The 12,034-nt window shown below is 42.2% G+C and overlaps 1 protein-coding gene across 2 annotated transcripts in view; it reads right to left on the bottom strand.

The window, feature by feature from the left end:
• Positions 1–210: 210 nt before the first annotated feature.
• Positions 211–12,034, bottom strand: part of LOC133617855 (protein-glutamine gamma-glutamyltransferase K-like) — an 85,051-nt gene continuing 73,227 nt past the window's right edge. For both annotated transcript variants that reach the window (XM_072915098.1, XM_061978169.2), the window contains 5 exons: positions 7,564–7,717; positions 7,197–7,481; positions 1,668–1,828; positions 1,468–1,604; positions 211–1,392 (listed from right to left, as the gene is read on the bottom strand). In XM_072915098.1, the coding sequence (XP_072771199.1) occupies positions 1,233–1,392; positions 1,468–1,604; positions 1,668–1,828; positions 7,197–7,481; positions 7,564–7,717 (897 nt within the window). In that variant the 3' untranslated portion in view covers positions 211–1,232. The remainder of the gene's footprint in view (positions 1,393–1,467; positions 1,605–1,667; positions 1,829–7,196; positions 7,482–7,563; positions 7,718–12,034) is intronic.

Here is a 12,034-nt window from a genome sequence, read left to right as displayed (position 1 = left end):
AGTCACGAGTACGAAGATCATATTCTATGATGTCATGGTTATGCAACTTTATAGGCACTGCATGTTTTAAGCAGAAGGGCATTCAAGAACTCCTTCAGCTGTATAATCACTCGCCATACAGCAATAGATGATACACTATAATGCCAAAAGTATTTGGCCACCCAACCAAATGATCCGAATCAGGTGTCCTAATCACTTGGTCCAGTGTATAAAATCAAGCACTTAGGCATGGAGACTGTTTCTACAAACATTTGTGAAAGAATGAGCCGCTCTCAGTGATTTCCGGCATGGAACTCTCATAGAATGCCACCTGTGCATAAAGGTCCGTAAAGACATGGATGACAGAGTCCGGTGTGGATGAACTTGACTGGCCTGCACAGAGTCCTGACCTGAATCCGATAGAACACCTTTGGGATGAACTACAAACGGAGACTGAGAGCCAGGCCTTCTCGACCTCACCAATGCGCTTTTGGAAGAACGGTGGAAAAATTCCTATGAACACACTCCGCAACCTTGTGGACAGCCTTCCCAGAGGAGTTGAAGCTGTAATAGCTGCAAAAGGTGGACCGACATCATATTGAACCCTATGGGTTAGGACCGGGATGGCACTTCAAGTTCATATTTGAGTCAAGGCAGGTGGCCAAATACTTTTGGCAATATCTGTCTATTTATTACCTGACCGCTTCTATGTTAGCTACCTCTCTTTGTTTATAATGTATATTTTCTGCTAGATCTACTCTTTATTTTATGCTGCTCCTTTTTTTTTTTTTTTTTCTGCAGCTGTTACATATACTGTACATTGTACATTGTAATTGGGATTTGTTATATATTGTATATACTATATAAAAATATTATCAGTATATATTAAATACCGTATATATAATATGTAAATATTACATATATGTTATACTTTATATTGCTACTATAGTACATTTTTAGTCTAATTAATACCTGCATTATCCTTTCCATCCTTACCCTTTCCATCCTTTGAAACTGAGCTACTGTGTGGAACAATTTCCCTTGTGGATCAATACAGTCTAAGCATAAAAAACCTCCTGTGAAGGACGAGCAGATACACTTTTTTTAATTATTCGGGTTTTGACTCCGGCTTATACTTACAGTCTGTTCCGAAGTCAAAGCTCACATTTCCCTGAGGGGTCTTCCCCCCCCCTCTCCTAGTGTCCGGTGACAACCTTGAAATAGTGTTTCTCTCCTGCAGGAAACGTCAGTCCCTAGAGAGCGCCGTAGGTCCTTTCATGCACGGTGATGTCCGTCACACCGTGGACTTGCGTGAGCTGCTGGCAGTGCAGCGAGGCCAGTAATTTCCTGGGCCCGGGCCGGGTGGGCACGAAGTACTCGGTCAGAGACACGGCGGCCCGGGGGCCGATATTTCTGGGGGGGCGACAGGAAATGACTAAAATGACAAGACTTGGGGGAAAAAAGCGGGTTGTTTATCTCTCTGCTCACCCGTATTTAATGGTGTGAGCATTTTCAAGGCCCAGACCCTCCACGTGGAATATCACCGACGTCAGCACCTGGGGAAGAGGGTTTGTGAAGGAGATCTCCACCGCCGTCTTCTCCCCGACCACGGCTTTCCCCAAAGGCTGTGTGAGAGAGAAAAAAATTAGTTTTTAATTTTTTTAATTTTGCTTCAATGCCGAGCTCACCTTCAAGAGGAGGTCTGGGTTCCCGAGTCGGAAACTGAACTGGGTGGCCAGGACCTGCTGGGTCTCTCTGACCCGGCCCGACAGGGTCAGCATGAGCGCGGCCTGGTCCACTAGCTGGTCTTTGTAGTCTTGGTACTCAAGGGTCCATTCCAAAACCTTGACTGAAGGAAAAAGAATGAATTATATATGGCCCTCGGGATGATATTTGATTAGTATTAGAACCGGCCCGCGGGCAACAGCCCCCTGCTGCTGTTTTGCACGCACCAATACTCCATCAGTGTTGGCGCAAGGAATTTTCTAAATGGGGTCCCAGAGACCCCATCAAGTCATGATGCCTTCAGTGACAATCTACAATGTAAATAAACATGAAAATAAAGAAAACGCTTTGAATGAGAAGGTGTGTCCAAACTTTTAGCCTGTACAGTGTATGTATATATATATATACATATATATATATATATATGGGGCGGTATAGCTCAGTTGGTAGAGCGGCCGTGCCAGCAACTTGAGGGTTGCAGGTTCGATCCCCGCTTCCGCCATCCTAGTCACTGCCGTTGTGTCCTTGGGCAAGACACTTTACCCACCTGCTCCCAGTGCCACCCACACTGGTTTAAATGTAACTTAGATATTGGGTTTCACAATGTAAAGCGCTTTGAGTCACTTGAGAAAAAGCGCTATATAAATGTAATTCACTTCACTTCACATATATATGTTACGGTCGGGGGGTCGCAGCATTACTGCGAGATTCGTTCCCCCGCGATGCAAACGGACGACTCCGGACAGGACTTGCGGGTAGGAACATGATTTATTCCTCGAAAATCAAAGAGGTACAAAAAACAGGAAACAAGTGAAAAATGGAAACGGAAAAATATGCCGATCGCACTGGAAGCTAAGGCATAGAAACCAAAACAAACCCAGAGGTGCACAAAACAGGAACTGAAGGAGTCCAAAAATAACAGAACATAACAAAAACAAGATCATGATTTATATATATATATGTATATATATATATATATATATATATATATATATATATATTGTTGCGTTTTGGACCAGTTGTTCCTCCCAGGGAATTCAAGTCACAAGTCGCTCCCAAGCTCTTTACGACACTTAAAGCTGAGTTGAAAAACCACCAGAGACAGAATAGATATTTTGTAATATATTTGCAAAGCTTTGCAGATATACATTGAGACCAGTCCAGCATAGAACATTCAATTGCGCCCCTAAGATCGTCTGCCCTCCCGACAAAAACCCTCTCCCCTCTTAAGTCTCTCTAGTCAAAACACATGCCCGTTATCTCTCTTTCATACATTCCAAAGCTTCAAGGTTAACACACAAAGTGTACTTGCAGACAAACAGAAAGAGAACAAATGGGAAAACACGAGCTGTTTTCAAATATGACTATGAAATAAAAAGAAGTAACACTTAAATTCGGATATATGTAAATATCTGCCTCCGACAATATATATATATATATACACGATAAATGCTTTAAAATGTAATATTGGAAAATATCGGTATCGGTATTTTTATTATCTGTATCGTTTTTTATTTTTTTATTTTTTTATTAAATCAACATAAAAACACAAAATACACTTACAATTAGTGCACCAACCCGAAAAACCTCCCTCCCCCATTTACACTCATTCACACAAAAGGGTTGTTTCTTTCTGTTATTAATATTCTGGTTCCTACATTATATATCAATATATATCAATACAGTCTGCAAGGGATACAGTCCGTAAGCACACATGATTGTGGTCCACTAATAGTACTAACCTTTAACAGTTAATTTGACTCATTTTCATTAATTACTAGTTTCTATGTAACTGTTTTTATATTGTTTTACTTTCTTTTTTATTCAAGAAAATGTTTTTAATTTATTTATCTTATTTTATTTTATTAATTTTTAAAAAAAGGACCTTATCTTCACCATACCTGGTTGTCCAAATTAGGCATAATAATGTGTTAATTTCACGACTGTATATATCGGTATCGGTAATTAAAGAGTTGGACAATATCGAAATATCGGATATCGGCAAAAAGCCATTATCGGACATCCCTAGTAACTAGTATATCATACAAAAGCGCAGATTCCAACCATTGAAATACTTTGTATCGTTCAAGACTTACGGTACTGCACATCATAATGGCAGCTACAGTTTCCATCTTAAAGATCTAAAAAAAATATTTGGGAATGTCCGGCGGGCCAGATTGAAAAGCTTAAAGGGCCACATGCGGCCCCCGGGCCTTAATTTACCCAGGTCTGCTCTAGAGGGTCCCTCTCCACACATGCTATTGTCCACTTTGCTGCCCCTCCCTGGCACAGTTGTTTGGGTGTTGGCCAAGAAAACCGAAAGTTAACCTGAGCGTGTGTTATGGACACACACACACACACACACACACACACACACACACACACGCACACACACACACACACACACACACACACACACACACTCACATTCGCCACACTCTCCCTTTGTCTCGTTCCTGGCACCTCTTCTCACCATCACAACCAATTAGGACACTATGTGTGGGTATTTGCAAAGATAAAAAGGCAGGCTGTACTCCTCGTCTTCTGTCCTGGAACAGAACGTAGTGAACAGGCAGCGAGACTCCCTGTGCATTCAACTGGAAAATATTCCCCTAAAATCCCGAATAAAAACAAGCGGTCAAATATGTACTCCTGTGTTTACATTTTATTGACTGAATATGAACTAGAACGTGTTCAACTTTTGGCCAGCTTCGAATACAAATGAGCTCCCCCTACTTGAAAGACCAGCAGCCGCCACTGATTTTACACCACGATGAAGACACGAACCAAATGGGTGTGTAAATTGATGCCATTCAGAATACTGACTCAGAGCTTTTCTTCCTGTAACTCACACACACACACAGTGACCTGGAGAGAAGCAGCTGCGAGACAAAAGACACATTGGAATAAAAACGTGTCCTAAAAGGTTGTTGCAGTCGGGCAAGGATTCTTACCTCGCGTACGGGATCCACACGGATCATTGTGCAATGCAGTCTGCTGGAAATGATGGAAAGCGCCACTCTACATAGCAACTGAGGCTGTGGTCAAAGTTGGGATTGCCACGAAACACATCACAAAATAATCATCACTACACTGCCGCCTGGCGGCTAAAGTGGATAAGGCACACTCCAAATTTGTCACGTTTTGTATGTTACGTAAACTGCGACAAATGGGGCCATAGGGATTCCCTTCCTATTGTATGATTTGCAAATCCTTTTCAACCTATATTCCATTGAATAGACTGCAAAGACAAGATACTTAACGTTCGAACTTGAACACTTTGTTATTTTTTGCAAATTTTAGATAATTTGGAATTTGATGCCTGCACCATGTTTCACAAAAGCTGGCGCAAGTGGCAAAAAAGACTGAGAAAGTTGAGGAAAGCTCATCAAACACTTGTTTGGAACATCCCACAGGTGAACAGGCTAATTGGGAACAGGTGGGTGCCATGATTGGGTATAAAAGCGGCTTCCATGAAATGCTCAGTCGTTCACAAACAAGGATGGGGCGAGGGTCACCACTTTGTCAACAAATGCGTGAACAAATTGTCGAACAGTTTAAGAACAACATTTCTCATTTAGCTATTGCAAGGAATTTAGGGATTTCACCATCTACGGTCCTTAACCAAAGACTATAAAAATGGAACCCGTTACCTCCCTGCTTGGCACTCAGCATCAAGGGTTGGAATTGGGGGTTAAATCACCAAAAATGATTCCCGGGCACGGCCACCGCTGCTGCTCACTGCTCCCCTCACCTCCCAGGGGGTGATCAAGGGTGATGGGTCAAATGCAGAGAATAATTTCGCCACACCTCGTGTGTTTGTGGCAATCATTGGTACTTTAACTTTAACTTTATTATCATCAAAAGGTTCAGAGAATCTGGAGGAATCACTGAACGTAAGCAATGATATTACGGACCTTCAATCCCTCAGGCAACAAAAAGCGACATCAGTGTGTAAAGGATATCACCGCATGCACTCAGGAACACTTCAGAAAACCTCTGTCAGTAACTACAGTTGGTCGCTACATCTGTAGGTGCAAGTTAAAACTCTACTATGCAAAGCGAAAGCCATTTATCAACAACACCCAGAAACGCCACCGGCTTCGCTGGGCCCAAGCTCATCTAAGATGGACTGATGCAAAATGGAAAAGTGTTCTGTGGTCTGACGAGTCCACATTTCAAATTGTTTTTGGAAACTGTGAATGTTGTGTCCTCTGGAACAAAGATGAAAAGAACCATCCGGATTGTTATAGGCGCAAAGTTGAAAAGCCAGCATCTGTGATGGTATGGGGGTGTATTAATACCCAAGACATGGGTAACTTACACATCTGTGCAGGCACCATTAACGCTGAAAGGTACATACAGGTTTTGGAGCAACATAAGTTGCCATCCAAACAACGCTATCATGGACGCCCCTGCTTATTTCAGCATGACAATGCCAAGCCACGTGTTACAACAGCGTGGCTTCATAGTAAAAGAGTGCGGGTACTAGACTGGCCTGCCTGTAGTACAGACCTGTCTCCCATTGAAAATGTGTGGTGCACATTTGGACTGTTGAACAACTTAAGCTGTACATCAAGCAAGAATGGGAAATAATTCCACCTGAGAAGCTTAAAAAATGTGTCTCCTCAGTTCCCAAACGTTTACTGAGTGTTGTTAAAAGGAAAGGCCATGTAACACAGTGGTAAAAATGCCCCTGTGACAACTTTTTTGCAAACAAAAATTAAGTTTCTCAGTTGGAACATTAAATATCTTGTCTTTGCAGTCTATTCAATTGAATAAAAGTTGAAAAGGATTCACAAATCATTGTATTTGTCATGTCTGTGTAATCATGTTTTGTTTTAGTCATGTTTTGTTTAGTTATTGGACTCTTTAGTTTCTGGCTTTTCACTCCCTTGTCTTGTTTCCACGATTACCCATTAGTTTCACCTGTTCCACGTTTGGACTCATTGGGCACTCTTGTTTGTCACCATAGCAACCCATTAGTTTTCACCTGTCACGTCACGCACCTGTTTCACGTTTTGAGTCACGCACCTGTTTTCGTTAATCATGTTGGTAGTATTTAAGTTCATTGTTTTCAGTTTGTCTGTCTGGTGACATCCCACAATTATGCTCTGCACATTTATGACACTTGATTTCATGTCCATCGTTCATGCTGCTCCTTTTAGTCCATGCCAAGTAAGTTTTGTTTATTAATGCTATAGTCTTTTGGTTTCAGAGTTTGTTCTCCGCCACTGTGCGCGCTTTTCGTTTGTACTTTATTTTGATATATTAAATAAATCATGTATTTACATTCCCGTCTCGCCCGAGCCAACTTTCCGTTGCATTCCGGAAAAGCAAACACCCAGGACCAAGTCTTGACAGTATTCTGTTTTTATTTACCATTTACACAACGTGCCAACTTCACTGGTTTTGGGTTTTGTACGATACTACCAATTTCTTACATCGGCGATACAGGAAGGAGAATAGGGTGTGACATATAAAGTACTCACCCTCAGTGGGCAGCAGGTCCAGGTCGGTGCGCTCTGTACTGACGGTGGCCTTGTGGACTCCGGTGTAGTACATGATCGCCACCTGGCTGTGCAGGAGGATATGGCGGTGCTCCTGGCTGCTGTTTCGCAGCGTTATGGTCAACTCGGCGTCCCTCCCCATTTTCGGACCGTCGCCGTCCATGCCCACCGCGATGCTGACGTCTTCCGCCGTGGGCGACGAGTACGCGTCCGACTTGGAGCCGTACCGGCACGCCGTCTCCACGGCGATGCGCTCGGCTTCTGTGCCTGGAGAAGAGTCGACAACGTTTTCTTTCAAACCGGAGGGCTGGGGATGTTTAAATGAAGTCGAGCGCATATGTGATGATACCTTCAGGGTGTTTGTAAAGATGCGTGATATCGCTGCGCTCATCAGAGCCCACGGCCTTGGTGCTGATGAGGTGGCCGACTATCTTCTTCTCACTGTGGATTTTCGAGAAAGTCCCATCCAGGTTCCTCTGCCAGTAGATTTTATCGCTGTTCACCTGAGAGGAGGAGACGACGAATGCAAACTGTCACTTTTGGCGGCCGCTAAATGGCTCGGTGTTAATACACAAAGCACGCCACGACAAAACTGAAGGTCACAAGTTTCTCAAGTGCATCGGTGGAAAAACTTATATTTCTTATACAAACCCCGTTTCCATATGAGTTGGGAAATTGTGTTGGATGTAAATATAAACGGAATACAATGATTTGCAGATCCTTTTCAACCCATATTCAATTGAATGCACTACAAAGACAACATATTTGATGTTCAAACTCATAAACTTTTTTTTTTTTTTGCAAATAATAATTAACTTAGAATTTTATGGCTGCAACACGTGCCAAAGTAGTTAAGAAAGGGCATGTTCACCACTGTGTTACATGGCCTTTCCTTTTAACAACACTCAGTAAACATTTGGGGACTGAGGAGACCAATTTTTGAAGCTTTTCAGGTGGAATTCTTTCCCATTCTTGCTTGATGTACAGCTTAAGTTGTTCAACAGTCCGGGGGTCTCCGTTGTGGTATTTTAGGCTTCATATTGTGCCACACATTTTCAATGGGAGACAGGTCTGGACTACAGTCAGGCCAGTCTAGTACCCGCACTCTTTTACTATGAAGCCATTGTCTTGCTGAAATAAGCAGGGGCGTCCATGATAGCGTTGCTTGGATGTACCTTTCAGCATTAATGGCGCCTTCACAGATGTGTAAGTTACCCATGTCTTGGGCACTAATACACCCCCATACCATCACAGATGCTGGCTTTTCAACTTTGCGCCTATAACAATTTTCGGATGGTTCTTTTCCTCTTTGGTCCGGAGGACACGACGTCCACAGTTTCCAAAAACAATTTGAAATGTGGACTCGTCAGACCACAGAACACTTTTCCACTTTGCATCAGTCCATCTTAGATGAGCTCAGGCCCAGCGAAGCCGACAGCGTTTCTGGGTGTTGTTGATAAACGGTTTTCACCTTGCATAGGAGAGTTTTAACTTGCACTTACAGATGTAGCGACCAACTGTAGTTTCTGACAGTGGGTTTCTGAAGTGTTCCTGAGCCCATGTGGTGATATCCTTTACACACTGATGTCGCTTGTTGATGCAGTACAGCCTGAGGGATCGAAGGTCACGGGCTTAGCTGCTTACGTGCAGTGATTTCTCCAGATTCTCTGAACCCTTTGATGATATTACGGACCGTAGATGGTGAAATCCCTAAATTCCTTGCAATAGCTGGTTGAGAAAGGTTTTTCTTAAACTGTTCAACAATTTGCTCACGCATTTGTTGACAAAGTGGTGACCCTCGCCCCATCCTTGTTTGTGAATGACTGAGCATTTCATGGAATCTACTTTTATACCCAATCATGGCAGCCACCTGTTCCCAATTAGCCTGTTCACCTGTGGGATGTTCCAAATAAGTGTTTGATGAGCATTCCTCAACTTTATCAGTATTTATTGCCACCTTTCCCAACTTCTTTGTCACATGTTGCTGGCATCAAATTCTAAATTTAATGATTATTTGCAAAAAAAAAAAAAGTTTATGAGTTTGAACATGAAATATGTTGTCTTTGTAGCATATTCAACTGAATATGGGTTGAAAATGATTTGCAAATCATTGTATTCCATTTATATTTACATCTAACACAATTTCCCCAATCATATGGAAACGGGGTTTGTATGTTGGCATACATGTTAGCATTCTAAATATTATAAAACACCATTAATGTAAGAAATGTTACCATGTTAACCATGATAGCTGTTGGCAATTTTAGCATTTTGTTGTGGCACTCCCAAAATTAAAACGGTTTCCGTACATATTGTACTAACCATCTTTCTGGTCTGTTAAGTTTTAGCACTTTAGCAACTGTCTGTTAATGTAAGGGATGACCCCATTGTTAGAATAATTGTTTGTAAGTTATCACAAAAAACTTTGTGTTGAAATGAGTTCCAGGCAAAAGGACAGGGGCTGTCTTTGAGGCCTACCAAGAAGAAGGCTTGTAAAACTCCACTGTGTAAGGGGGAGAGCCACATGAAGGGTTTTCTGTTTTCTCTCGTGTATGGTAATCAACAGAAAGATAGTGTTCTAACCCAGGGGTCGGCAACCCGCGACTCCGGAGCCGCGTGGGGCTCTTTGATCACTCTGATGCGGCTCAGCAGCTTACTTGCTGAACCCCCCAAAATTTCCCGTGAGACTTCCAGAATTCAGTGCCTCTCGCAGAAAACTCCCGGGATTAATATTCACCGATTTTCACCCTTATAGCTATAATATGGGCGTGCCATGATGGTACATCATTTGGCGCCCTCTACAATCTGTATTAACAGCATGCCAGCCCAACACTTGTTATACAATATATATCTTCTGCTTGCACACGTACGTGACAGCAAGGCATACTTGGTCAACAGCCACACAGGTTACACTGACGGTGACCATATAAAACAACTTTAACACTCTTACTAATAATGCGCCACACTTTGAACCAAAACCAAACAAGAATGACAAACACATTTCGGGAGAACATCTGCACCTTAACACAACATAAACACAACAGAACAAACACCCAGAATCCCCCCACCCCCCTGTGCGTCGGTTGAGGTGGGCGGGGTTTGGTAGCGGGGGTGTATAATGTATCCCGGAAGAGTTAGGGCTGCATGGGATTCTGGGTATTTGTCCTGTTGTGTTTATGTTGTGTTATGGTGCAGATGTTCTCCCGAAATGTGTTTGTCATTCTTGTTTGGTGTGGGTTCATAGTGTGGCGCATTATTAATAAGAGTGTTAAAGTTTTTTTTATACCGCCACCGTCAGTGTAACCTGTGTGGTTGTTGACCAAGTATGCCTTGCTGTCACCTACGTGAGCTTGAGCAAGCAGGAGCCCCATACAACGTGTGGCTAATCAGGCACGCTGGTTGTAGTAGGCGCTATATGCTGTACCATCACGGCACGCATGACGCTGACAAGCGCTATTCATTTGAAACCCGTTTGCCGCACCAGCTTAAAAATTCCATATAAAGGTGTGGGCAGCGTGTCTGAGACCACTGGTTTATACATAACACAAAGCAAAAAAAAAAAACTTTGTATGCAGAGTTATTTCATTTAAAATTTCAAAAAATGTTGCGGCTCCCATTGTTTTCTATAATTTGTGAAACTGGTCAAAATGGCTCTTTGACTGGTAAAGGTTGCCGACCCCTGGTCTAACCCAAGGACATTAAAGCGGACAGATGGCAGGATCTGCCCAATTTCCAGACCAACTCTTTTTGAACTATTTTTTTACAAACTCTTTTAGAACTGACCTTTTCTGTGAATTGTTTACGACCTTTTCTGTGAACTTTTTTGCGACCTTTGTCCTTTGGAAACAGCCGTGGCCATGTGGTCCAAAATAAAAGAAGGAGGCATACAATCTTTTGGCAGAGCGTGCTGGAGATCGTAGAATGATACAATGTCTGGGCGACTCTCCTCAATATATTGAGTCCAAATTGAATTCTGTCTCTGTTTAATTCTTTGCCTCTTGTCTTGTTTAATAGATGTCATCAGTGTTTGAACCTGACACCCATGTTTACACAAGGGATGTTAATTACACGTTGTTGCACTCCTAGAGTCAAAATAGTAAGCAATTAGCACTTTCTGTACACAGCACCTACGATTTTCATCTGTTAGAGAAAAAATGCTAGCGTTTTAGCATTCTGCATATCACATAGAGTGTTGGTACTTGAGCACCTGTTCATTAGCATAAAATATACAGTATGTCCCCATGCTAACACAATAGTTCCTCACAGGTTGCAAGTTTACCAGCTGTTAGCATTGATAATTTGTATATTTCGTTGGATAGTCCCACAGTTAGTCAGCAGTTAGCACTTTATGTACACATATTTTTTAAACTGTTAGCATTCTCAAATAGCTGGGAGTTTCTGTGCACATTATTGTTTATTAACTGTTAGCATATAGACTGCGTATGTCCTGCATATCAGATGAAGTTTAGCACCTTAGCACGTGTCCATTAATGTAGGAAATGACATGATGTTTATACAATGGATACTGTGACACCATTTTTGGGATTGTTACGGAATGGATTCACGCCTGAGGATGTTAGCATAGTTAGCATTTCAATTTTGTTGCGACCGTCTTTAAATTAAAACAGTAAGCAAAATAAACACTTTCTGAACACAGAACCTATATTTCTGATCTCTTAGCATAAAAATGCTAGCATTTTAGCAATTTTGCATCGCACACAGAGTTTTAGTACTTTAGCACCTGTTCGTTAGCATAAGAAATGTTCCCATGCTAACACAATAGATCAGTGGTTCTTAACCTTGTTGTAGGTACCGAACCC

The sequence above is a fragment of the Nerophis lumbriciformis genome, linkage group LG18 (genome assembly GCF_033978685.3).
Source record: "Nerophis lumbriciformis linkage group LG18, RoL_Nlum_v2.1, whole genome shotgun sequence".
Lineage (NCBI taxonomy): Eukaryota > Metazoa > Chordata > Actinopteri > Syngnathiformes > Syngnathidae > Nerophis > Nerophis lumbriciformis.
The sequence above is the reverse complement of the archived record's forward strand: the minus strand, read 5'-3'. Positions and strand labels throughout refer to the sequence as shown.